Below are 27,062 nucleotides of genomic sequence, written 5' to 3'. Positions count from 1 at the left end.
AAAAAAAAGAAGAGTGGTAGTAGTCGGTGACTCCCTTCTGAGGGGAACAGAGGGTCCTATATGTTGCCCAGACCGATCCCACAGGGAGGTCTGCTGCCTTCCTGGGGCCAGAGTGAGGGACATTAATAGAAGACTTCCAGAGCTAATTCAGCCCTCAGACTACTATCCCCTGTTAGTAGTCCAAGCTGGCAGCGAGGACATCAACAGAAGAAGTACCAAGATAATTAAAAAAGATTTTAAAGCAATGGGTCGATCAGTTCATGGGATGGGAGCACAAGTGATATTTGCCTCAGTTCCTGTGCTATCTGGGATGGATGAGGAGCTAAATAAAGAGAGGAGTAGAAAGGCCCATCTCATCAACAGGTGGCTTAAGGGTTGGTGTCACGGTCAAAATTTTGGGTTTTTTGACCATGGGGCAAACTCCATGGTACCTAGTCTCCTCAAATCAGATGGGCTTCATCCTTCTAGGGAGAGCAAGAGGACTATAGCCCATAAGTTGGCAGGTCTGATCAGGAGGGCTTTAAACTAGGTTTGAAGGGGGAAGGGATTGAAACTGGGCTCTCCAAAGATCAGCCTAAGGATGGAAAGCCCGAATTAAGAGTGAAATCAGCAGCCGACTTGAAGTGCATGTACACTAATGCACGCAGTATGGGCAACAAACAAGAGGAGCTGGAAGCCATCGTGCAGCAGGAAAGCTATGACATGATTGCCATCACAGAAACATGGTGGGATGACTTTCATGACTGGAGTGCTGCTATGTGTGGCTACAAGCTCTTCAGAAAAGATAGGCAGGGTAGAAGAGGTGGAGGGGTGGCTTTGTATGTTAGAGAGTCACTTGACTCTGTTAAACTTGAGGTCAGCAGTGACAAGGTTGAGTGCCTGTGGACCAGAATCAGAGGGAAGTCCAACAATGCTGACATCCTCGTGGGTGTCTGTTATAGACTGCCCAACCAGGACGATGAAGGAGATGAATTATTCTACAAGCAGCTGGCAGATATCTCAAAATCGATGGCCCTTGTTCTTGTGGGTGACTTTAACCTGCCGGATATCTGCTGGGAGCTCAATACTGCACAGAAGAGGCAGTCTAGGAAGTTCCTAGAGTGTATAGAGGACAATTTCCTTCATCAGCTGGTAAATGAGCCAACCAGGGGCAAGACTCCACTAGACCTACTGACAGAGAAGGGCTGGTGGGAGATGTAGTGGTTGGAGGCCACCTGGGGCATAGCGACCATGAAATAATAGAATTTTCAATACTCAGAGATGTAGGGAGAACCATAAACAAAACCTCTACGCTGGACTTCTGGAGGGCAGATTTTTGCCTATTCAGAAGTCTAGTTCAGAGCATACCCTGGGAAACAATGCTTAAAAACAAGGGGGCCCAGGAGGGTTGGACATGCTTCAAGCAGGAGGTTTTGAGAGCACAGGAACAGGCTATACCAGTGTGCCGAAAGGCTAGCTGGCGGGGAAGACAACCGGCTTGGCTAAACAGGGAGATTCTGAATGAAATCAGAAATAAAGAGACTTTACCGACTGTGGAAAAAAAGGCTGGCTACTTATGAAGAATTTATGGAAATAGCTAGATCATGCAGAAAAAAAATCAGGGAAACAAAAGTGCAATTTGAAGTTAATTTGGCCAATTCTGTCAGGGATAATAAAAAGTCCTTTTGTTAACAACAAAAGAAGGGGCAAGGAAAACCTCCATTCTCTGTTGGACTTTGAGGGAAACATAGTTAACAAAGATGAGGAGAAAGCTGAGGTACTTAATACCTACTTTGCCTCAGTTTTTACCAGTAAGACAGGTGGCCCTCAGGACAACTGGCCTCTGGAGGTGGTTGACAGAGATAGGAAGCCAAATAGGCCCCTTGTATTCCAGGAGGAAATAGTTGGTGATTTACTGAGCCATCTGGATCCTCACAAGTCTATGGGACCAGATGGGATCCATCCTAGGGTGATGAGGGAGCTAGCAGAAGAACTTGCCAAGCCGCTCTCCATCATCTTCCAACAGTCCTGGCTCACTGGGGAGGTCCCATATGATTGGAAATTGGCCAATGTTACCCCAGTCCACAAAAAGGGCTGCAAAGCTGACCCTGGTAACTACAGGCCTGTCAGCCTGACCTCGGTGCCTGGCAGGTTATGGAGCAGATCATCCTGAATGGAATCACGCAGCACCTTCAGGATGGACAAGGGATCAGACCCAGCCAGCATGGGTTTAGGAGGGGCAGGTCCTGTCTGACCAACCTGATCTCCTTTTATGATCAGGTGACTCACCTGGTGGATGAGGGGAAAGCTGTAGATGTGGTCTATCTGGACTTCAGCAAAGCCTTTGACACTGTCTCCCATAATATACTCCTGCAAAAGCTGGTAGCCCGTGGCTTGGACAAGTGTACTCTCTGCTGGGTTAAGAACTGGCTGGAGGGCCGGGCCCGGAGAGTGCTGGTGAATGGGGCCGCATCTAGCTGGCGGCCAGTCACTAGTGGTGTTCCCCAGGGGTCAGTGTTGGGTCCAGTCCTGTTTAACATCTTTATTGACGATTTAGATGAGGGGATTGAGACCATCATCAGCAAGTTTGCTGATGACACCAACTTGGGAGGGAGTGTCGACCTGCTAGAAGGCAGGAGGGCTCTGCAGAGGGATCTGGATAGACTGGAAAAATGGGCTGATTCCAATGGGATGAAGTTCAATAAGGCCAAGTGCCGGGTGCTGCACTTTGGTCACAACAACCTCCTGCAGCGCTACAGGCTGGGCGCAGAGTGGCTGGAGAGCAGTCAGACAGAAAGGGACCTGGGGGTACTAATTGACAGGAAGCTCAACATGAGCCATCAGTGTGCCCAGGTGGCCAAGAAGGCCAATGGGATCCTGTCCTGTATCGAAAATAGCGTGGTCAGCAGGACAAGGGAAGTGATCCTTCCCCTGTACTCTGCATTGGTGAGGCCACACCTGGAGTACTGTGTTCAGTTCTGGGCCCCTCAGTTCAGGAAAGACATTGAAGTGCTGGAGCGGGTCCAGAGAAGAGCAACACGACTAGTGAAGGGACTTGAACATAAGACCTATGGGGAGAGGCTGAGGGAGCTGGGGTTGTTTAGTCTGGAGAAGAGGAGGCTTAGAGGTGACCTCATCACTCTCTATAACTACCTGAAGGGAAGTTATAGCCAGGTGGGGATTGGTCTCTTCTCCCAGGCAGTCAGCAACAGGACAAGGGGGCATGGGCTTAAACTCTGGCAGGGGAAATTTAGGCTGGATATTAGAAAGAAATTCTTTACGGAGAGAGTGGTCAGGCATTGGAACGGCCTGCCCAGGGAGATGGTGGACTCGCCATCCCTGGTTTTTAAACTGAGGTTGGACATGGCACTTAGTGCCATGATCTAGTAAACAGACTAGAGTTGGACCAAGGGTTGGACTTGATGATCTCTGAGGTCTTTTCCAGCCCAGTCGACTCTGTGATTCTGTTTATCAGTTTGGGGGAAAAACTTCAGGAGTAACAAAACAAGGTTATAAAACTGACATTCTATTGCTCATGATTGATCTCAAGTGAGTGTATGTAACTGTATCTGCCCCTGCAAAGCATATGGTGGATTTAGAAGAGGTCATTTTTCTTGGTTCTATTTAAAGATATAACTTGCTTTACCTAGACATTTTGTGATGGTTATCTCATAATCTGGGTTGATTACATTTGATTTGATGATAGAGGACTTAACTACAAATCAAGTAAGGAAGTGATCTGGTTTAAGTCCTTCAACAAGATGCTGGGTTTAATTCCTTCATGTTGTGACTGTGAGGTCCTGCTAAGGTTGATTATCTGACATCTTCTCTTTCTGCCATTTGAAACACAAATATGGGACCTTTGTCTTCTGGCTTTCACTGGTGACCTAAATGTTCCCACTCATTCTACCAACCATATCACGACCCTCTGAGTTTTCCAAGTGCCTCTAGGAATTTTTTGTTAAGGTTTTCATTTAGTTGTTTTCTCAAATGAACCTTGTTTTCCTAAAAGCAATTAACTTTGGAATGCTTCCTTTAACAGCTGCTTCCAAAGAAAGTGAAGAAATAGGTTCTGAAAAAGGTAAGTAGCTTCTGCACAAGTAACATGCCAGTTTTAATTTGCTCTTTACTCAAATAACATTGTCTTACCCAATTCCTTCCAGTAACTTTAAGTAAAAAGCAAGGTAGTGATATGGGTAAATGCATAACCATCTCAAAACCATCCATGGAACATGAGTTGCCAAGCAAATGCTGTTAAACTCAGTATGTTTAAACTTTGTTCATCTTTAAATTACTAGGAAACACTGTGGATGTTATCGCATAAATAAAGACTAAGTTTTTGGAATGGACTCCTGTAGAATTCCTGCGCTGGTTGTTTTTGTCTTTCTGATAGTTAAACTCATCTACTTGAGACACAAGTGTTAGAGAACTTAATTGGCAATAGTGTAGGCATCTAAGTAATGATAGTAAAGCAAACCATTGTATGGGGACATAGCGGAAGATTTGGTGAGGAGATTAGTTAGGTGCAAGTCCCTTGAGCGTATTTACATTTGTCTGTAGAAAAAGCACATACCTCACACTCGTTGTTTTACTGACCTCGTGTGCTTGATAAGTAGAACTTCTGTGTTAGATAACATAGGCCTGTGAGAAACTCTAGGCATGTTATCACTATGTCTGAGATTCCTGCTTTGTTGTGAGAAAGAGCGGGAGGCTGCACCTGCCTGAAGCCTTGAAATACAGGTGAGCTTAGCAGGCCCAGTGATCTTCCAGCAGGGCTGAACTTACCAGCGCCTGTCTCTCTGCTGGTGTCACCTCTGCATGGGAGCTCAAGTGTGGCTTCGGAGATCCCCTAGTAGAGAGGTAACTAAAATAAAACTTGCTCTTCGCAATGCATTCGTGGCTTCTGGCTCTTCTTGCGACGTGCCTGCGTATGTGCACATAACTATGAAGGAACAGTAGATTCTCAGTTTCAGTTGCTATAGCACCTGTGATACTATTTCTGGAAAACAGGTTTGTGTTTTACTGGGTGCTGGTTAGTAAGTAAATGTCATGATTTATATGTGCAGGACATCAGGTTGAAGTGTGTGATGAATGATGAGTTTCTGAAAGTAATGATGAGTTTCTGAAAGTGTCAGTTAGGACAATCTATTAGAATATTTACTTACCTGCAATGTTTTTTGCAAGTGACTTTAGCTTTATTTTGTCTTTCTCTTACTCTTGAAACGCAAGAAGACGAATAGTGAACTCCTGACTTATATATGAATAATTTTCTTTCCTGATCCTTCTTCATTTGAGGTTCCTGTGAAATGGCTTCTACTGCTAACCTTTTAGTGAGCACCAAATAATTAACTTTATACCTCTGAGTTTATTAGGTTGAAAAATACATTAAGGAGTGCAAAACTGTAAGTGTACTACCATGAGCAGATCACTTTTATCCTTGTGTATTAATTAATCATGATAGAATAGGATAATTTATAGTGTAATGAGGTTTTTTGTGGTAGAATTGGTTTTTTTGCATGGTGGTAGAGCTTGATTCAATTTTTGTGAGAAGCTCGAAGTGATGTCCTTGAGCAAGTGTGTAAGACAAGAATGCTTTACAAATGTCTGACTTAATTTGTGAGGTTTTATGTCTAGTATTGTAAAACTAAGTTCTAATAGAACTCACTTATGAAATTTCTTGCCTTCCTGAAAAGTCGAAGTGTGAATGATATCCCACTGAACTTAATTGTAGTAGCTCCATACATAAAATAGTTATAGTTTTCTTTATACTGTTCATGAACTTGATTGGTTGTGTTCTTAAGGTCCCAAGGTGACTTACATTCCACCTCCTCCACCTGAGGATGAGCAAGCCATCTTTGCACGTTATCAGACGGGAATCAATTTTGACAAGTATGATGACAATGTTGTTGAAGTGTCAGGACTTGACCCTCCAGCACCAATACTGGTTAGTGGACTCATTGTAGTATCTCAGGGTTCGTGTTTATAGTGATTCTGCAAGGATGTATACTGTCTAATATTCACTGCTAATTAAAATCTTAATAAAGATTTTGAAACTTGCAGGTAATACCGTTTAGGAAGTAAATGCTGCCTATTTGAAAGGTACAATTTGAATTCACAATGATACTGACAAACTGCAGGAATGTTCCAGAGAAAGGAACACTGGAGGGACAGGAAGTATAATATTTAAATTGCAGAAAAATATCAGTTTAGATCTTGAAAGAAATAGTTCTTTGGCAGCAGTTTCTGGGAAGGTTGGTGAAGTCATCTTGAAGTCTGTTACTGGGAGCTCTTTAAACAATGTAAATTAACACTTATTGGAATAGTTTTCATGAAATTCTTGAAGTAATTTTTAGCCCTGTTTTTTGTGGCTGCTCTTAACTGTTTAAAAGTAATAGATAACTTTGCTTCTACTCAATACCAGGTGGCTAATGTTTTTTTTTAAGCTCTTAGAAGAATGAGGAAGAAGTGTGAAGGGGGTAGTAGCACTTGTGTTGAGAGAGAAGACGCAGAGCTTTTTTTTCCCCATTCGTCTTCTGAAAGGTTTTCTCACAGAAGTTAATCTGATTTTTGTCATGTATGATACTTTCTAGTCCTGCATAGGGGTGTTGCTTTAGCTTTTCTTATTAGTTATGGGATAGAAACTGTATCTTCTGTGTGAAAGGAAAACTGGGAGTGAGTTTGTTTTCATAGCATACCATGATGTGAGTTTACCTGCTTGAATCCAGATGTATGGCCTCTGAGCAGTTTTCTCTTAAAGCTTGTAAGGATAGATGAAGGCCTTCACTGTCCTACAGACAACTTCATTTGCATGGCATGAGCAGGTTGAAGAAACCTTTAGGCCTTTTACCTGTAAGGACCCTGACAATCTAGATGATTGGTGAGAGATGACTTTTTAGTGTGGCAGTATTCTATGGTAAGTGTCTCAGTTTTTAAACTTGCGTGGTTGTGTACTGTTAAAAATTTTCTTCTCTTACAGGCTTTTGAAGATGCTAACCTCTGTCATACTTTAAACAAGAACATTGCTAAAGCTGGGTACTCTAAACTTACTCCAGTACAGAAGTACAGCATTCCTGTTATACTGGCAGGACGGGATTTAATGGCATGTGCCCATACAGGATCAGGAAAAACTGTAAGCATTTTGTGTAGTGTTCATACTACTGGAAGTGTGTGACCTGGAGCTTCTGAGTAGACGCCCCAGTCTCCCAAATTAAGGTTATAATAAATGCTTCACAGCTTGTTGTCTTAACAATATGGCTTGTGCTGCAACAGCAGGTGTATAGTGTCATGGTACACCAGGCCAATGTTCAGGGCTACAGATACAGATTGAGAAGTACAGGCAGTCATAGAAACTGCTGATGAGGAAAAAACACTCTGCAGTTGAAGTTTTGGGAGTGTGTGTGTGTGTGTGTGTGTGTGTTGGTATATGTGCTTTATTTCTTGTGGTTTTTGTTTTGAGGTTTTTTTGGATGTGTTGTTTATTTTTTAACTTATGGCAGATTGTTAAAGTGTAGCGTGCTGGTTGTCATCCTTGCTTTGGTGAAGTCTGATCTGCACTGTTCTAGTTTTAGGAGATTCAGTATTAATCTTGAAGCAGTGTTGATGGTTGATATTGACAGCTGTCTCAGCTTGTTAAACTGTCCAGTATACCCAAATCTAACTGCTGACAGCTCTGTATGAGACTGTTTGGACAGAAAGTATAGCTTTTTGCCATTCAGTATAGTATGGAATTTTTGCTTTGTTATGTAGTTTATTAGTTACTTGTTTTGAAAACCCTTTTCTGTTGGGGGTGGGGGAATGTCCAAAGCTTATGCTATCTATATTCTGAATGCTTTTAGAACTGCTGTACAAATTCTGTTTTGGTGGTAACTAGTCTTACATGGGAGTAAGGGTGCTGGTGCAGCTGTATTGCAAACTGATCTGCTATTACAGTAGTTCAGAGAATGGTGATACATGGTCATCTTACAGATCTACTAATGTAAAGCTTGTAAATAAATATTAAGGAGGGTGTTTGATCTTGGGATATGTAATTGTCAATGTATGTCAACATGATGTATGGAACTGCCCAAAGAACCCAGAAATTAGTGCGTGACTGTGTTCCTGCATTATTAGACTCTTAACATCCAGAGATTTTCATGGTTCTTGAACAAGGAGAATGAAGCTTGAATATTCTGTCATGCATTTAGGTAATTCTTTTTGCAGTCTCATTTCCTTGAAGTTGGTAGTGTGCTGTATCATTTTAGCTACAAGATTGGCTCTCAACTTTTACTGTGACTGATGAAAGCTTTAAGACTAAAGAACATAAATACCAATGCTCTTTTTAGGCAGCTTTTCTTCTACCAATTGTGGCCCACATGATGAGAGATGGCATAACTGCCACTAGCTTTAAAGAGCAACAAGAACCAGAATGTATCATTGTTGCCCCAACTAGAGAATTGATAAACCAGATCTTCCTAGAAGCAAGAAAATTTGTGTATGGGTAAGCTTTCACACTGTTGTCTGTTATTGATTATTACTTTGTCTGAATTGTCAGCACTTTATTTTTTCATGAATTCTTTCAAAAATTTTACACTGGAATTTAGATGGTAATACTGGCTAGCATGTTTCTTACTATATGACTAGGTATTTAAACTCCCAATCTTGCTTATACTTTGGGGCAGGAGGGGAGAGACTTACTCCAGCTTGAAGAGATAAGTACTAGTGTCACATCATCTTTACTAATGAGAAATGAAATTTCTTAAGTAATTTAAACTTAGCTTGTCTTACGTAATTTATACTTGTTTTTATCTTCATCTGGACAAAAACAAAGGTATGTGTTAGGTGTTTTTAGTTAACTTTCAGTCCTGCTTTCTAATAATTCCATACTTCACAGTGCTTCTGGTTCTGGACAGAAACAAGCTCTTCTAGTTCTGCTTTTTCATAAAAAACCCCCAGCAGGTCTAGGCTCATCATGTAGCCCTTGATGTTGCCTGAGAGTACAGTTGTACTAGTTTGCCAGTGATATTTCTGCTGTTAATTGATAGGTTTCACCAAATGCACCGGAGGAGAATTAAATCTGTTGTTTCTTAACTGCTTGTTACTGTTAGGAAGTGGAATGGAGAGAACATCATCAATGCAAAATCTGTTGGGTTATTTTAGACTTGCCTTTGCTCATTTGAGTAAACTTATGCTTGGAGGCTGTATCTGCTTTTGGGAAGTACCATCATGTTTGCATATTTACTTACTAAGCATGTTACTAAGAATAGGTTCTTAATCTCTAAAACTGTTCTGTCTACCTAGTTGCATTAATTATACTATTTTAAATTAGATACCGATTATTTAACAGTAAAATAGCTTTTGATTTTAGAAAACTTCTGTTATACTGCGCTGTGGTAAAAGCAAGGTAACCTACATTTGGGGGGAAGTTAAACAATACCAGGGTATGAATCTGTTCCCTCTGAAGAGCTGCATGTCTAATGCTTAGTTCATATTCACAATATTCTTAAACTCTCTGGTTCATTTAAAATCAGGAATGTGAAGTATGTATATTAATTGATAGCAGATAAATGTTAATGTTATGTGTCCAGCCTGTTTCTATTGTTGACTAAAGCTTTCTGAAAAGTTTAAAGTAAACCTGGTAAAAATTTAGCAGGTTTTTGATTCACTGTTGCATATGAAGTAGAATTAGTGTCTTCAAGAACGGACAACTTCAATATTAAAATACTCATTGTGTGCATGTGAAAGCCTTAGCAGGAGTTTGTAAAGATAAGCTTGTAAACTTAACCCTTCAGCTTTGTAAGGTAGTTATTGCTCATAGAGGTGGTTTTCTACAGAAGAATATCTGATGTGCTTCTAATCAGTAGATGTAATCAAAACCTTTGTAGGAGGAACACTAAGTAGTTTATTATTTAAGTGAGTTTGCAGTCTAATGCTTGAGTGGTGCACTGCATGGCCAGTGTGATTAGTTGCTTTGCAAAGATCTACATGTGGGGTTTTTTTTGGTACTGTCCTTTCAGGGTGTGGAAAGATTATTTCTGAAGCTCTAAAGGCATATATTTGATATTTCTGCTTTTTCTAAGTATGCAGTTTAAGAGGTGACAATGTCTAATGCTATTTTGGCTCTTACTGCCAGTAACTTTCAGTTTAAGGGAGAAGGAAGAGTGAAAGTAAAGTGTTCTTTCAAGTGACAGATGCAGCCTCTTATGTAGTATGAATAAGAACTCTGAGCTTATGATGCATCAGTTTCTGGTCTTGGGTTCTGCCTTTGGTTATAAGCTGTGCTGTATGGTGAGGGAATTTGAACCACTCTAACTTGCTGGTGGATCTGCTTATTTTTTCACATTTTCATGAAACAACACTGTATACTTCCATAGTTAATCCAAATCTTTTTCTATATAATAGAACTTGTATAAGGCCTGTTGTGATCTATGGAGGTACACAAACAGGCCACTCAATTCGTCAGGTAATGCAAGGCTGTAATATACTATGTGCCACTCCAGGAAGGCTTCTAGACATCATTGGAAGAGAAAAGGTAAGATCTCAAAGCTTAATCTGAATTCCCTAAATGATTTTGCTTTTTTGCATACTGGTTCTTGTTCTTCACATTCAATAGAGGTAAAAACTAGGGCCACGAAAACCAGTTAGTATGCTGCCATTGTACAAGCACGCACTTAGAATACAAGTGGGCTTTTCTTGGAATATTTAAATACTGTGAGGTTTTTGAAAGAGTAGCAGGAATCCAGATCTCTTCAGTCCTTTTCAGGGCCCACTGGAAAATATCGGTCTGAGTCAAACTGGCTACAGTGTTCTTGGCAATTAAATTTTACAGTTCAAATACATGGAACACCTTCTCTTAGTTCTCATGGGAAATGCCAAAGCAGATTTTCACTTGGTGTTCTGTTAGTTTTGCTATAATAGCTGTTCTCGGTCTGGAACTATGCCAATATTAAATCTTTGAATGTCTTAGTATTAATTTTAGTAAAATAAAAAAAAACTTCCAGGTGTAATATTGTATTTGAATTTTTATTTTTCCAGCCATTTTAACTTCAAATTGAAATTGATACGTACTATAATGGTGGCTCAGTGATCTTGCACTGGACAAATGAAATTTGGAAAAACACTTCTTGGTAATAAACTGGAGATTGGCTTTCTGCAGATATCAGGCTTCTAGTCAAAATGACAGTCGTTGTCAGCAACAGAAAAGTTGTAATGTCCTTAATGCTTCCTGACATTTTTTTCAGAGCAAGGAGTTTTTTGAGAATGCGTGTATGTTATATGAGAGAACCTTTCTAAAACCCAGGCATAATTTCAAAAGACATGTGCTAAGCAGTAGTCAATCTATGGGCTCTGTCTTGGTTTATATTGCTGAACAAAGTTCTGAAGCACTTCAGTGTACACATACTATTAGAATTAGTGCAGATTAAAATGTTAAATAAAGGTTTAGATGCAAGTAAAACATAAGGCACATAGGCTTTTATTTGTGAATAATTAACTTCTACCAGAAATAAATAAAAGGTGGATTGTGGCAATTAGAAGTGTATACTGCCATTGAACCAATACAATTTTTCTTTCACTGAAATATTTGCAGATTGCTTTGCATAATGTGAAATATTTGGTGCTAGATGAAGCAGACCGCATGCTTGATATGGGTTTTGGGTCGGATATGAAGAAGCTGATTTCTTACCCAAGCATGCCACCAAAAGATCAACGTCAAACACTAATGTTTAGTGCCACTTTCCCTGAAGAAGTTCAAAGGTGAGTAAAGTAAAACCAAAAATATATCTGAAGATGTACTTGTATAGAGCTAAATGTCTGAGAATTCTTAAGGACACTCTTTACTTTTAAAAGCTTACCTTGCTAGAAGATACTGAAAAAGTTATGGTAACACTTCTTGCTGAAGAGTTCCCATTTTGTTCAGGTAACTGCACTTCTAGTAACTTGCGTAGATTAACTGTTTTAAGTTGGGAACTACAAAGCAATTTGCAAAGTTTGTCTGAAGGCTTTTAAATTCTACTTCTGCAGAAGTCCTCTCAGTGCCCCTATTTTTTTTTCTTGTCCTCCATCACACATGTGGAAGCTCAGTGGTCTTGGCTGTTTCACAGACAGCACTGGTACTGCTGTCTTTGGCATTAGAACATAATATGACCAGACATCTCAATTATTGCTCAGTGTACCAGCCTTTCTGATGTATGATCCTTATTTGCCTGCGTAAGTGCCATTTGGTTTTGTTATTAGCATTTGGGGCTTTATGTCTCCCATTAAAAATTATTTTTTCTTTTCTCCTCTTGTGGTTTGTGTTCTTTTGTTCCATTTACACAGTTTAAACTTGCCCTTTACTTTCAATTTAGGACTATATCTCTATGTGAGATCTTAAACTAGTCAGATCTTAAGACCAAACACATTTATTAATAAATGTAACTTCCATTTAGTATGAAAAGCACCTTTTCAGTGGCAATTACTTGTACAAATCAGGTAGGAGATTCAGGTCCTTAAGGCAGTCCTTGAACATTTTTAAGACTTATTTTTTAGAAATTTGTTCTTAAACTTGATATTACTTGTTTTCAGTTAAAGGTTGACTTATTTACCATGACTTTCAGTGTAGTGGAAGCTGCTCTGTGGAAGCAGACATGAAGCAAACTTGTGTATTGATAAGTTAATGCAGTTTATTAATACCCTGGAGTATTATGGGGCATTCCAAGGAATTACCCATTTTGGCAAGTTTGTCTCAGATAAGATCACTTATGTAAAGAGAACTGAAAAGGTGCACTGTCTGAACAAAACTTGACTTTTGCCTATGACAACTGGTAAATAGATGTCACATAACAAACTGCATTTTTAAGCAGTGCTTTTGTTGAACAGTCAAAAAGGATAGTGTTGACTTTTGGATGCCTGTTTTGAATTCTGGCCTGTGTAGGATTCTTCCCTGTCCCTCCCCCTAGTGGTGAAATAGCGCCCTGAGAATGGTTCTGTGAGCACATATGTCAGTAAGGAATTACATTACAAGCATATATGTGGAACTCTTTCTGAAATGGCTAGAAAGTGTGGAGTTTGTCTTACAAGAAGCTGCAGGGTTGTAATCAGTCTGTGTACCTTCTTATTGATCAAGTTTTTTTTGTACAGCTGTCTGGAGAATAATATAGACTCATTTACGTTTTTAAAAAATGTGTATGACTACTTATATCCTCTACCTTGTGAGGAATTATACAAGTATTTGTTGTGAGTCTTACACAAGTATAAACAAAATTACTTGATCTTAAAGCAAAAGATGTAATGTTTTTACATTACATAATAGATGTAAAGTTGCTCAATTTTGTTTCTTTTCAAGGCTGGCTCGTGAATTTTTGAAAACTGATTATTTATTTGTTGTTGTTGGACATGTGGGTGGAGCCTGCAGTGATGTTCAGCAAATTGTTCTTCAGGTTCCTCAGTATTCCAAGAGGGATAAACTGATAGAAATTCTACAAAGCACAGGTAACTTTCCTTATTCCTAATTGTTTTCCAGGGGAGACTAAACTGATTGTGATTAAAAACAACCATTTGGGGGGGTTGTGCTCTTGCTATTGATGGAGTCACGATTTCATTCTATTGTGTGTGTTACATGCTTTACAAGACTACTGATTGAAGCTTGAAGCAGACCTCCAGGAGATCTGTGTTTTTTTAGGCTTATTTGTGTTAAAGCTATCCATCAAGGTCTCGTCTCCAAGTACTAGCAGACAAGCTTCCCAAATGGTTAGGTTCTTCATGTGGTCAATTAAAATACTTTAGCGTCTATAGGTGTATTAAACTTATGTGAATGTTTGGGCCTATATTTTGTTAATGGTTGGGATTTTTCCATTTTTGCTCTAAATGTATCTGAAGTTTAATGCTGAAAACTGGAAAGGAGTTTGGAATTCAAAAATGGTCTGTGTATCTTGCTGTTCAGTGCTCAGAATGGTGTGCAACTCTTAGCCACATGCTGTAGAAGGTGATTGTATACTTATCACAGAGAACAATATTAATTTCCTCCTTTTATTAAGGAGAAAATACAATGTACTTGTTCTCACCTAGGTTTCTGTGTTGATCTAGAAGTAGATTAATTGAATTTAATTAATTGAACAGAGGCAAGAAATCAGTCGTACCTTAAAGACTTTATTTAAAACCCGTTCTGATATTAGGTGTTTTTATAAGTAACTGCAACAATGAATAATGAAAATTCATCAGGCTTAAACTGCAGTGCATCTGAACTCTTGTTTAACATAGGTCAGGAACGAACCATGGTGTTTGTGGACAAAAAGAAAAAAGCAGACTACATTGCAGCCTTTCTTTGTCAAGAAAAAATAGCAGCCACGAGTATCCATGGGTAAGTATTTTTTGAGTGCAAGTCAGGTAATAAGTGCAAGTCACTCAATACTGTGTGTCAGGAGAAGATTTTATTGAGATTTTATGTTTCCCCATATCTGTGTGACTTAACTTTTCTTGTTTCAGCTAGCCTTGTAATCATTAGCAGCTCTTCTGCATTGAGAATGTAGCATTTATGAAGGCCGGTTCTCAGAATCTTTGAGTTTACATCTTTCTGATTGACTACACTTCGCATGCTGTCTGTGACCTGGAGAATATTATACCTACTCTGAAAAAAGAAAAAAAAAGTATATAATTCAGTAGTATTGTGTATTGTTTACTTGTAGTTGTTGGAATTATTTGTGTGAGGAAAGCCATGCATTTTGGTGTTACTGGAGATGATATTTGTAAATTCAGGTGGCATTTGTGAACCTTTCACTCTATCTTGTCACTTTGAGTAAGTGTGTAAGGTGAGTTGTGCACCATACCAATTTCTGATGCTGTCATTTCTGCCTGCTTGATGTGGTAATGGACATAGCGTTTGGATGGAGATTAATCCAAAGAGAAGATGTTTTAAGTTGTATTTGTAGTCCACTCTGTAGTGTTAGATAACGAAACAAATGCTGAGAAACGTGGTGAAATAGGTTTGGACCTGGAATTAGGAACTGTCTAAAAAGGTAGTCTGTCTTTCACATAATGAGCTGGAATGTAGTTCTGTGGTATTTGTTTATAGATGAAAATGTAGGATGACAAACTGAATCTTAAGATTCCTAGTGAACTGCAGCACATTGAAAATGTTATTTTGCAATATTTTTCATCTTGTAATAGGAGGAAGTGGCTTGAATTCTTGCCAGTAAAATAATGTTTTGGGCATTGTTCTGACAGACATATCAAATATCAAGGTTGTAGATGGGTTAAAATAATCTTAGTACACAGATAGAAGATGTTTGCCTTATCAGTTTTACAGGGGTGTGAAGGGTCTTCTTGAGAACAACTGGCCTTCTATTCTTGGCTAATCTGAATTGCTGTCCCCAAGTTGTCTTGTGTAGGAGGAGGTTCTTAACACATTTCTGTAGAATTATTGCACTGTGTGTTAAGGTATATTTACAAGAGAATAAATGGTTTCATGGAAGCTGCTAAATTGTTGTTAATGTTACTGATTTCTGATTCATTTGAGTTTTTTGAGTTGAAGTTAGTTAGCATAGTTGCTCTTCTCTGGAATGGTGGTTGTACTAGACTTCACTAAATGTCCCATGTTAGATTGAAAAGAGCGCTGTTTTTCAGGTTTCTAATTTGTTCTATAATTTGGACAACAAAGAACATGAGTTAAACTCTGACCTGCTGCATTTAAATGCTGGATAATCTGTAAATACTCCTCAAAAATGCAAACCTCAGAGCAAATGTAGTTTTTCTTGTGATGACAAACAGAAGGCAAGTTCTGTACTGTTGGCTGGCCACACTTGCTAGTATGTCTGAGAAATGGCTTATGTAGGAGTCTAGGTAGACTTCATCTTTGTTACTCTGTTTCCCTGCTACACATCAGTAGGTAAAGCACTTCTGACTATGGCGTGAAGAAACAAACAGTTAAGCAAGTGGATCTTCTTAAAGAGGCAGTGCGTTTGAGACGTGACTGGCTCTGATTCTTTAAAAAATTTTTTTCTAGAGAGACTTAATTTAAAATAGTTGTTGTGTCTTACTTTTAATCAGTTAAAAATTCAGAAAACCTGAACTGATAGTCTATGTGGTTTTAGTGTTGTGGGTTTGGGTTTTTTGGGTTTGGTGTTTTGCTGATGGGGTGTTTTTTGTTTGGTTGCTTGTGGTTTTGTTTTGCCTGTGGGGTTTTTTTGTTTCACTTTTTTTTTTTTCCTAAGAACTACTTTTGTCTGTGAATCATGACCTTTTAAGTTGTATCTTAGAGGTGCTGCAGATTTTTTTGAGACATCTATTCTAATTGTTACTTCATTTGTAGAGACAGAGAACAGAGAGAAAGAGAAGTAGCTCTTCAGGATTTTCGTTCTGGAAGATGTCCGGTTCTTGTGGCAACGTCAGTTGCAGCAAGAGGTCTGGATATTGAAAAAGTTCAACATGTTATTAATTTTGATCTTCCTTCTACCATTGAAGAATATGTACACCGAATTGGACGAACTGGTCGTTGTGGAAATACAGGCAAAGCCATTTGCTTCTTTGATAAAAGTTCAGATGGCCATCTTGCACAGTCTCTAGTTAAAGTACTTTCAGATGTAAGTTTAAAATCTTAGTGCCTAACTTTTTTTGTTCTTTGATATTTCATTTCAATGTACTGAGCAACTACTTACTTGGTACAGTTACAGAACTCTTACTATTAATTAGTAAAGCAGTCGAAGTCTCTAATTCACTCTTCTAACTATGTAGGCCCAACAGGAAGTTCCAGTTTGGTTGGAAGAAATTGCTTCTGTCCCTCAAGGAGAAATACACTATAGATCAGTTGATAACCAAAAGGTAAGTTTGGAAATGAACTTTAAAGTCTTGGCTTTTAGAACTTGCTCTCAGTGTAAAAGTGTGTTTAGCAGTATATATCCAGAGTAATGGCACAAACTGCTATGACTGTAACTGTGCCTGTATCTTGGTGGGACAATTTGCTTCACTTGGGCTCTTACAGTGTGGCCTTACTAGCTGCATTAGTCTTGATCTGTAGTGTCAAGAATTATTCTGTGAAAGCAGAGGTTTGTGCCAACATAAAGGTTGTGATTGTAGAAGTTTCTCTACTGCATATGTAGGCTAGGAGCAAACAGTTGTTAGTTATACAGTCACTGCTTGTTATGAATTACACAACCAATTAACTCATTTGACTAAAAACTTCAGGTGGTTATAGCTAGATCAATGACCTAATCTGATCTGTGTAAAATTGTTCTTAATAGCTGACAAAGAGACTTTTGGTATCTTAGTGTTGCTGAGACCACATATTAAAATTACAGCTTGAATAAATTAGACAAGGTGGCATGGGTCTCAAACTGCTCTGTAGGCGTAGAACTTCAATCCTAAACTAGTGACTGCTTCTACTTTAAATCATTATCTTTTTTTAGTCTGGTATTTGATACTTCTGGCTCTTATTGACTGGGATTTTAATACTTTCATCAAAAGCTTTTCCTTCATCTCATGCTTCCATAAGAACTTTATCGAGGTGCACTGCTGGATCTCATCCTCACTAACAAGGAGGGTCTGGTCGAAGCAGTAAAGGTTGAGGGCTGCCTGGGTTACAGTGACCACGAGATGGAGTTCAGCATCTTGTGTGGCAGGAACAGAATAGCAAGTAGAATTGCAACCCTGGACTTTAGCAGGGCTAACTTTGGCCTTTTCAAGCAATTGCTGGGGGAAATCCCATGGGCAAGACTGCTTGAAGGAAAAGGGGCCCAAGAGAGCTGGATTGCATTCAGAGATTGCTTCTTCTGCGCTCAGGATCAGAGCATCCCCACACGTAGGAAGTCAAGGAAGGGAGCCAGGAGGCCTGCGTGGTTGAATAGGAATCTATTGGGTATGCTCAAGCAGAAGAGGAGAGTTTACAGGTCATGGAAGCAGGGGCTGGCCACTTGGGAAGAATATAAGGCTGCTGTTAGAGGATGTAGGAAGGCAGCTAGGATAGCCAAGGCCTCCTTAGAATTACAGCTGGCGAGAGGGGTCAAGGACAGCAAAAAGAACTTTTTCAAATACATAGCGGATAAAACTAATACCAGAGGCAATGTAGGCCCACTGAGGAATGGGGTGGGTGCCCTGGTGGCGGAAGATACAGAGAAGGCAAAATTACTGAATGCCTTCTTTGTCTCTGTCTACTCTGCCGGAGGCTGTCCTGGGGAGCCCTGTACCCCTGAGACCCCAGATGAAGCCAGGTCAATGGAGGAGCTTGCTTTAGTTGATGAGGACTGGGTTAAGGAGCAATTAAATAGACTGGACATCCATAAATCCATGGGTCCAGATGGGATGCATCCGCGGGTGCTGAGGGAGCTGGCTGAGGTCATTGCTGGACCGCTCTCCATCATCTTTGCCAAGTCTTGGGAAACGAGAGAGATACCCGAGGATTGGAGGAAAGCAAATGTCACTCCAATCTTCAAAAAGGGCAAGAAGGAGGACCTGGGTAACTATAGACCGGTCAGCCTCACCTCTGTCCCTGGGAAAGTAATGGAACAACTTATCCTTGGTGCTATCTCAAGGCATATCAGGGATAAGAAGGTTATTAGGGGCAGTCAGCATGGCTTTACCAAGGGTAAGTCATGCTTGACCAACCTCATAGCCTTTTATGAGAATGTAACAAGGTGGATGGATGATGGCAGAGCCGTGGATGTGGTCTACCTTGACTTCAGTAAAGCCTTTGACACAGTCTCCCACAGCATCCTAGTTGCTAAGTTGCAGAGGTGTGGTCTAGACAATAGAGTAGTGAGGTGGGTTACAAACTGGCTTAAGGAGAGAAGCCAGAGAGTGGTGGTCAATGGTGTGGAGTCTAGTTGGAGACTAGTATCTAGTGGAGTACCTCAGGGGTCAGTACTGGGGCCAGTATTATTCAATATATTCATTAACGACTTAGACGAGGGAATAGAGTGTACTATCAGCAAGTTTGCTGATGACACTAAGCTGGGAGGAGTGGCTGACACGCCAGAAGGCTGTGCTGCCATCCAGCGAGACCTAGACAGGCTGGAGAGTTGGGCGGGGAATAACCTAATGAAATTTAACAAGGAAAAGTGTAGAGTCCTGCATCTGGGCAGGAACAACCCCAGGTTCCAGTATAGGTTGGGAAATTACATATTAGAGAGCAGTGTAGGGGAAAGGGACCTGGGGATCCTGGTGGACAACAGGATGACCATGAGCCAGCACTGTGCCCTTGTGGCCAGGAAGGCCAATGGCATCCTGGGATGTATTAGAAGGGGGGTGGTTAGTAGATCAAGAGAGGTCCTCCTTCCCCTCTACTCTGCCCTGGTGAGACCCCATCTGGAATATTGTGTCCAGTTCTGGGCCCCTCAGTTCAAGAAGGACAAGGAACTGCTGGAGAGGGTCCAGCGTAGGGCAACCAAGATGATTAAGGGAGTGGAGCACCTCCCTTATGAGGAAAGGCTGAGGGAGCTGGGTCTCTTTATTTTGGAGAAGAGGAGACTGAGGGGTGACCTTATTAATGTTTACAAATATATAAAAGGTGAGTGCCATGAGGATGGAGCCAGGCTCTTCTCGTTGGCAAACAATGATAGGACAAGGGGCAATGGGATCAAGCTGGAACACAAGAGGTTCCACTTAAATTTGAGAAAAAACTTCTTCTCAGTGAGGGTGACAGAGCACTGGAACAGGCTGCCCAGGGGGGTTGTGGAGTCTCCTTCTCTGGAGACATTCAAGACCCACCTGGACATGTTCCTGTGCAACCTCACTTAGGCGTTCCTGCTCCAGCAGGGGGATTGGACTAGATGATCTTTTGAGGTCCCTTCCAATCCAGAACATACTGTGATACTGTGATACTGTGATATCAGTTGCACTCCAAATGTTAATACTCCCTTAGACCACAAACAAAAAAATTGCTCTCACTGCTTACAGAATGTCTGAAGCTTGAGTTCAAGCTCAGACCTTCCTTTCATGATCTTTTTCCATACTATAATCAGTTGTCAAGGGAAGCTGCTCTGGAGCTGAGCCAATCAGCAGCAGAGTGGCAGATCTTGGTGCAGAGAGGGTTTTTTGGAGTCAGGGAAATGCCAGGGCAACAGAGACACCCACCAGGAGCTGGTAGTTCTTGTGGGAGATGTTTATCACTCAGGGGCATTGCCAGAGGAATGGTGACCACCCCCTGTGCCTTTAAAGAGCAGCCCAGGGAGCACTAGGAGTGTTGCAAATAGGGTGGCAAGCAGGGTGTGGCACAGCAGTTTTTGTGGGAGGGTATGCGGGGAGGCCACAGTCACCCTACCAGCTCAAGACATTAGTTTGATTGATGAGTAGCACCCTCCCAGAAGGAGCCTTGCTATGGTATCGACTTGGCACAAAGTTATGTCCTATGCACTCACCAGGAAGGATGCAGCAACCAAGATGGAGCTCCCATGGAAACATGCAGCTGTCCAGACTTCAGGCTGCAGGGACTGCCAGAGCCTCTTGCTGCTATGGGATGACAGTGGAGACATCTGTGTGAGATGTGACTATGTGGATGACCTGCTCAGCCTGGTGGCAGAGCTAACAGAGGAAGTAGAAGGGTTAAGCATCAGGGTGTCTGAGGAGTAGATAGGGAAGCCTGATCGTCATTCCACAAGTCTGAGACAAGAATAGGAATGGTGACCAGAAAAAAGCTGAGATCAAGGGGGTCCTATATCTTCCCCCTCATCAAACTGAAGGCAGTAGCTGAAAGGAAGGGGGTGTCCACACTCAGGACAGCAGGTAAAAGCCCCTTGCGACCTTGTTCTCCCAGGTGCCTTTGTACAACAAGTGTGAGGCTCTAGATGTGGAAGGCTAGTCAGTGGATGAGGAAAATGAAGGTACATTTACACTGGAGGTGTTGACAGGGTCAGAAAGGCCTGCCCCCTGTATTATGATCACCTCCATGAGGAAGGAAAGACAGGTTACAGTTGTAGGTGACTCCCTTCTGAGGGGGGCAGAAGGCCCAGTATGCCAGACAGACCCTCCTCTTAGGGAAGTCTGCTGCCTTTCTGAGGCCCAGGTCAAGGTCATTACTGATGAGCAAGTCTCATAAACTGTTAATGATGGATTTGGAGAGAACTGAGGTACTGAACAACATTTTTGCCTCTGTCTCCTCTGGCAAGTTCATTATGAAGTATTAAATGGAGAAGGAAATTTTTCCCTGAAATTGTATGTTTTTTGTGCTGGGTAAAAGAAGTTGGGATTTGAACTCTGAGAAGGATTATTCTCACACCTGATAAATCCAAGGTTGATTGAAGTGCTTAAATTTCACACTGGGGTCTGAAAACCTGTTGTATAAAAGTTTAACGATGAGTGCTTCTGTATTTATTTTCAAATATGACCAAATTACAATAAGACATGCAGTAGAACACCAGAATTGTTTTGTAGTGAATTTTACTGTTTAAATGATTGAAGTGTTAATGACTCTAAACTAGTACCTGTTCTTTTTCCTAGAATTACAGGAACAGAGGCAACGTGAACCCAGAAGGAATGAAGATGGCTTGTTCTGCAACTGAATTGGAGTCCTGGGATTAAAACTACTTTACTACCAAAGTAGATTGTATTCTGTTGTCCTTTAAGTGTACTGTTGCACTTATTGTTTCTTACTGTTGAATATGGAACACTTCGTGTTTAAAGAAGTAGTTGGTATCATATGCTGAAGTTTTCAGCTATGTATATTGTATTCTGTTATGATAAACTCAATTGTCACTTGATGTAGGAAGTCAAAAGCATTTTTTAGGAAACACTTCAGGTATTAAGTGTTGAAACTTCCACAAAGTGTTTAATGCTTGGTGGCTAATATGATGTTGTAAAAAGGTGAAGGTTTTGAAAGTGGAAAATAGTAGATCCCTTGAACTTACTACTTTGTTATCAGAATTTTTAATAGGAAGATAGTATTCTGAAGACCTAGTTTGGAAAAGACCTTTATGTAAAGGGATCATCTAAACTTCATGTTCATTCCTTTGTGTGACAGGCCAGTTACAAAATTTTAATCTGGTGATGAGCTGACTTGGTCTCAAGGATCTGTTAAACATCTTGTAAACAGTTACTTAATAAAAACTTGAGGAGTGTGTATTGATGGTTGTTTTTACATCAGATATACAAAAAAGCAGAGGTCACTGCAGTTTCATGGACTGGGATTATTTTGACATGCATGTAACATGTGCATCTCCATATGAAACTAAAGGCCAGTGGCTACATTCACAACTTAGTTGAAATGTTCATACAGAGCTGTCTTCAGAGAAGGATGGAGCCCTGTGTTGCTTCCAGTATAACGTTTTTCGCTTTGACAGACAGAAATACTCTTCTGTTACCTCTTGTGGAAGAGTTTGCTTTAGAACAAGCTTGGTGGCTCATATCCAGAAAAAGTTTCCTGTATCTGTAGAAGCTGTGAAGAGTAAGCAGCCATTAACAGTTCAAGATTTCCTTAAAGTTGTGTGGTGGTTTTTTTTTTTTTTTTTCCTAGTTCACCAGTTCAGTATGCTATAAAGGTAGATGTCATTGTGTTCTGGAGGAAATTGGCAAAGAAGTTGTAATCATAATTTGTAATGTCTTGAACAAGCTGCACAAGCTTACAGGTGTGTCTCATGTTCTCTGGTATTTAGCACACAATGCTGAGCACTGTTCCTTGTACAGTGCTCCCACTTAATACTGAAAAAATACTACTTTTAAGCTCTTCTTAGAAGACTGAAGGTTAAATGCCCAAGTTTGTGAGAATCAGAACTGACTTGGGCAGTATTATGGAGCTGTTACTGTGGAAAAGCAGGCTGCCATTCTTATTTTTTGTGGGAATATATTTTCAAAAGTATCCATCTGCTTAAATATCTGTTTATTAAGGTACTGTTATTTTTGTATACTATAGTTCTAATGCTCCATAATATGCAAAAAGGTAAAATAAGTCTTAATTGTGTACTTTGAAGTGAGTTGAAGGGATGGTTTACCTAAATTACTACTCATAAGCAGTGGATGTATTTAAGCTTGAAGTCTGTAATTCAGAGTACAGTAGCCTGGGCAGCGTGACTCTTTTTCCTGGCAAGTCTCCTTGAGGATTTTTGCATCCATTCTGAATTTCAAGTAATAAATTGAGTGCTTTTGGTTGCTAGCTGCAACAAATGTGAGCAAACTAATTTTTGGAGAAATCTGTACAGTTGATGGTGCTTTCAGTTTCTGCAAAATGAAATACATAACGGGCTGCTTGTGACCTAGAATAAACTGATGGAAGGAACCTGGCTTAGCCTTGTTTAAAGGACCACTTAGATCAATGAGTGGTTTTTTTGCTTTGTCTCCTGTCTTAAACCTTTTGAGTTGTGTGGGGGCAGCAGAGGGAGTTCTATAACTGTCTAAAGAGCTGTTCTGGACTTAATTACTTGCTTTGAAAGCTAGATAAGAAAAAAAATCAGTGGTTTTCTAGCTTAGTGCTACTGTTACTGTAGTGCACTGTCACATTTTGCTGCTGGGAACTATTAAGTGCTGAAATTGCTCCACATCTGCATTTAGAACCACTGCATGGAAAACTAAGCATGGTGGAATTTCATCTTATTTAGAGGAGTTGAAGTTACTTATCACACCTGACTAAATGCCATAAGATGTGGTGGGTGGAAGTTAAAGCTGCAGTCTCAGGCTTGCATTTAATCGTTACTTTCCAAGCTACAAATAGAATAGCTTTTTAGTAACTATTACAGTTTATCAAAGTACAGAATCTCAAATTACTCCTATAAGAATTAAGAGTGCTTGTATACAGGATGTTTATCAGCCTCATGGGCCTTCCTTAAATATTTTCAGAAAAGAGTGTTCATCTTTATGTAAATTGGGATGGGTGGGAAGAGGGTGGATCATGTCTGCTTTGAACTACACCAAAGTTTACTCAGAAAACCAAAACTGAAAAGTGAATATGTTTACCCATTTGCAGTATCTTGTCAATGCACATCTCTGTGGATCTATAATTTCATTACTCTGTTCTTTATAAATACTTTTTGCATCTTTCCATGCAAGGACTTGATTTATTTCCTCGTGTTTCCAGGTAAAAAGAACTTGCTCAGAACTTCTACTTGAACTTCCCTACATGCAGTCCTGCAGTATAGTGTCTCTTTATTTGAAAGATTGTAGCATTACGCACTGAACTATGTTATTTTTCTTCTGCTTAGCTAGGTTAAAGGTGCTCTAGGGCATTGAATTTGTCAAAAATACTAACCAAAATAAATTAAGACCAAAAAAAAGGCAAAAATTATTGCTATGTGATAATTGGTAATGCATTAAAGTAGTGCAAGCATAAATCTTGAACCTATGGTGAAGTCCTTCTGAAACACTTGGTGGCACAATGTTTACAAACATTTGTTCTTGGAGTTCCCTTTTACAAGAGTCCATAAATAACCTTAAAACATAGTACTTTTCAACAAACATCACAGTATTCTGGGCAATGCAGACTCTTTGCATTTCCTTTATTTATGTGGAAATGTTTATTTCTTACCTGTGTGTTCTACAGCTTCAGTCTGGTTTTCTGCATGTTTAGAACTGCCCCTTTTCTAAGGGAATAAAACTGGCCATTTTTTAAAGTAGTTTCTGAAAGTAGCAGGAGTTGCCACAAGCAAATGTTTTCATATTGCTAATTGTTGTTTTCCTGCTATGTCATAACAAAATTTCATTAAAAAACCACACACAAACAAACAACAACCCCAAACAAAAAATCTACAACAAATCCTGTCCCTAGAATTTTAAGGTGATAATTTTAAGAGGAAAATAAGGTATGATATTTTGAGAGGGTGAGAAGTAGAAGAACCAAGGCTGATGTTGGATCACAAGTATAGAATGTCCATTAAAATGGGAGTGAGGGAGAATTAGGGTTAAAGAAAATTGAAAACTTGAGATATCATATTTGTAGAAAACTACAGTTCCTTCTTGAATAGCTGGGTTTTTCCAAGCCTCTTGCAATTATTTAAATGCTGGTAGATTAAACTTCTACATGAAAATATTGCAATCTTAGCTGCAGGAAAACAATAAATAAGGGAAGCTGGGGTGGGGAATGAAGTGTGCTGTCAGCTGCCTCTTTTATTCCCACACTTGGGTAATTTTATGTTTATATGTAGTCTTATTGGGAAGTATTGTTCTAATACAATCTTAAGAGTCTAGTTGTCCTCCAGGTGGCATAAGTGTTCTTAAACGTTTCACTGAACTGATGGAAACGTCAGAACAATGTACCTGTAATACCCTTTAGATGTTTCTACTGGTGCTAACTTCAGGTCCTTGAATGTGTGTGTGTGTGGTTTTGTTTGTTTGTTTTGGCTGGATATTTTGTGAACCAGTCTGTGAGCTCCTAGAATGGAAATATACTGGAACAGATGTCTGCTCTGATCCTCTGAACTCAATAAGTATGGTGTGTATGGGTGGTTTTGGTTACTGGTCAGTCTGTGGTCATTGGTGTGATATTTTGTTTTCCAGTTTTCTGAACACATGGCAGAATTCATTTAGCGGTTGGGTTTTCATTCACTTGAGTTTTTATTGCTTGTTTCTGGGATGCCTGAAATGATTCTTAAAATTGTTTAATAAATCTGTGTGTATACATATATATACATATATAAAGAAACAACAGTACCTTGATTATCTTGGTGCATCCTATTGCATTGCTACAGTAGGAACACAGAAATTGTTTTTTATATCCTTTATTTTCTGGGACTCACACCAAATGATAAAAAGGTGTGGTTTTGGTTTCCATCTGTTGGATTTCCACCACAGCTATGTTTGAATCCTGTACAGGTAAAAATGTGATACAACACTGGGGTATGAATGTCATTGTTGTACAGCTGTGGTTGCGGAGAGTACCGTTCTTGTATTATGTGAATGTTCTGTCACTACTGTGTAATTAAACTGCATTCCCCTAAGTACCTGGTACTGGGTAATCTGGGTACAAATTTACAAATGAAGTCAGTCAGGTATGGTATCTTAGAAGTAAATTGGTGCAATCTTCTTGGAAGTGATGATCAGGACTCAAAATATTCTCAGGCAATTAAGTTCTTAGAAATAAAAGTTACCGGTGTATTAGTACAGGGGATGGCCAAGAAATTGCATAAAAGACTGAATACTGTTCGTGGGTAAAAAAGAAATTAAAACCATTTTAGTAAGTTTCAGGCTTAGAGCAGCTGGGCAAGATGACCTCTAGAGTTCCCTTCCAACCTCAACCATTCTGTGATTTTTGATTTTGTGAGAACAAATCAAACCACCAGACAAATACTCAAAGTTGAGAAAAAGCTGGGAGTTCTGGTACATCATAGGATGACTGTGAACTGGTACTTTTAAAGAGCAAGAAAGAAAGTATCCTAGGGTGCATCAGCATCAGGAGAAGGTGAGGGAACACTTGCTTCTCAGGCTGGCAGGTAATAAATAACGTGCTGGGGGGATCAGCAGATGTGTTCAAGAACAGGGCTGCCATACAGAGTGACCTAGGCACGCTGGGGTAACAGGACTTGTACACAGCGCAGCTTGGACAAATGCTGAGCTCTGTTAGTGTTAAAACGATACCTTTAAAGAGCCTGAGCACCTTTCTTACTGGGATCATAATGGAGCAGCAGCTCCTGATACAGAACTGTCTCTGGTAGTTTTCCAGACCAGACAGGCTAAAGCTCTGAGCCAAATGTTCCAGTCTCCTCGCTGATGCTTTGAGCAAGAAGCTGGACTGAGAGCCTCCTATGATTCCTACTATTTTAGGTAGCAATAGTAGTGAAAAAGGCTGGGAAGAGTCTCTTCTGAATTCAGGGTGTCACTGTGGTCATCAGTCTTCAAGGCGAATAGAAATAGTAGTGCACCCAGCAAAGTATTTCTAGGGTTGTCGGAGAAATAGAGCACTTAGCATTTTTTTTCCAAGTTAAAGTGAGATTTGATTTTTATAGGGTATACGTAAAACAACATTGACAGTAAGTGTCCTGCTTTTGATACTAGTGGGATGTCATTTTGAGTACAAGCTGTGTCCAGTTCCTGTCACTAAAACAAATTCATGGTTTACAGTGTTTGATCTGCAGCTATGAACTAGTTCTAAAGGATTGGGTAGTGAGGTGGACTGTAAACTGGCTGAAGCAGAGAAGCCAGAGAGTTGTGGTCAATGGGGCAGAGTCCAGTTGGAGGCCTGTATCTCGTGGAGTGCCTCAAGGATCAGTACTGGGGCCAGTATT

At 40.1% G+C, this 27,062-nt stretch overlaps 1 protein-coding gene across 1 annotated transcript in view; it reads left to right on the top strand.

Annotated features, from left to right (window-relative positions):
• The window catches only part of DDX4 (DEAD-box helicase 4), a gene marked incomplete at both ends in the record, with an annotated part of 34,229 nt that extends 12,791 nt beyond the window's left edge, over positions 1-21,438 (top strand). The window contains 11 exons of the mRNA XM_080362517.1: positions 3,992-4,060; positions 5,781-5,923; positions 6,956-7,108; positions 8,301-8,455; positions 10,357-10,486; positions 11,543-11,709; positions 13,280-13,425; positions 14,194-14,293; positions 16,241-16,511; positions 16,663-16,749; positions 21,358-21,438. Of these exons, the coding sequence (XP_080218643.1) occupies positions 3,992-4,060; positions 5,781-5,923; positions 6,956-7,108; positions 8,301-8,455; positions 10,357-10,486; positions 11,543-11,709; positions 13,280-13,425; positions 14,194-14,293; positions 16,241-16,511; positions 16,663-16,749; positions 21,358-21,438 (1,502 nt within the window). The remainder of the gene's footprint in view (positions 1-3,991; positions 4,061-5,780; positions 5,924-6,955; positions 7,109-8,300; positions 8,456-10,356; positions 10,487-11,542; positions 11,710-13,279; positions 13,426-14,193; positions 14,294-16,240; positions 16,512-16,662; positions 16,750-21,357) is intronic.
• Between the last annotated feature and the right edge of the window lie 5,624 nt (positions 21,439-27,062).

The sequence above is a fragment of the Nesoenas mayeri genome (assembly GCF_963082525.1).
Source record: "Nesoenas mayeri genome assembly, chromosome: Z".
In the NCBI taxonomy this organism is placed as follows: Eukaryota; Metazoa; Chordata; class Aves; order Columbiformes; family Columbidae; genus Nesoenas; species Nesoenas mayeri.
Note: the sequence above shows the minus strand (reverse complement) of the source record. Positions and strands in the feature narration are given on the sequence as shown.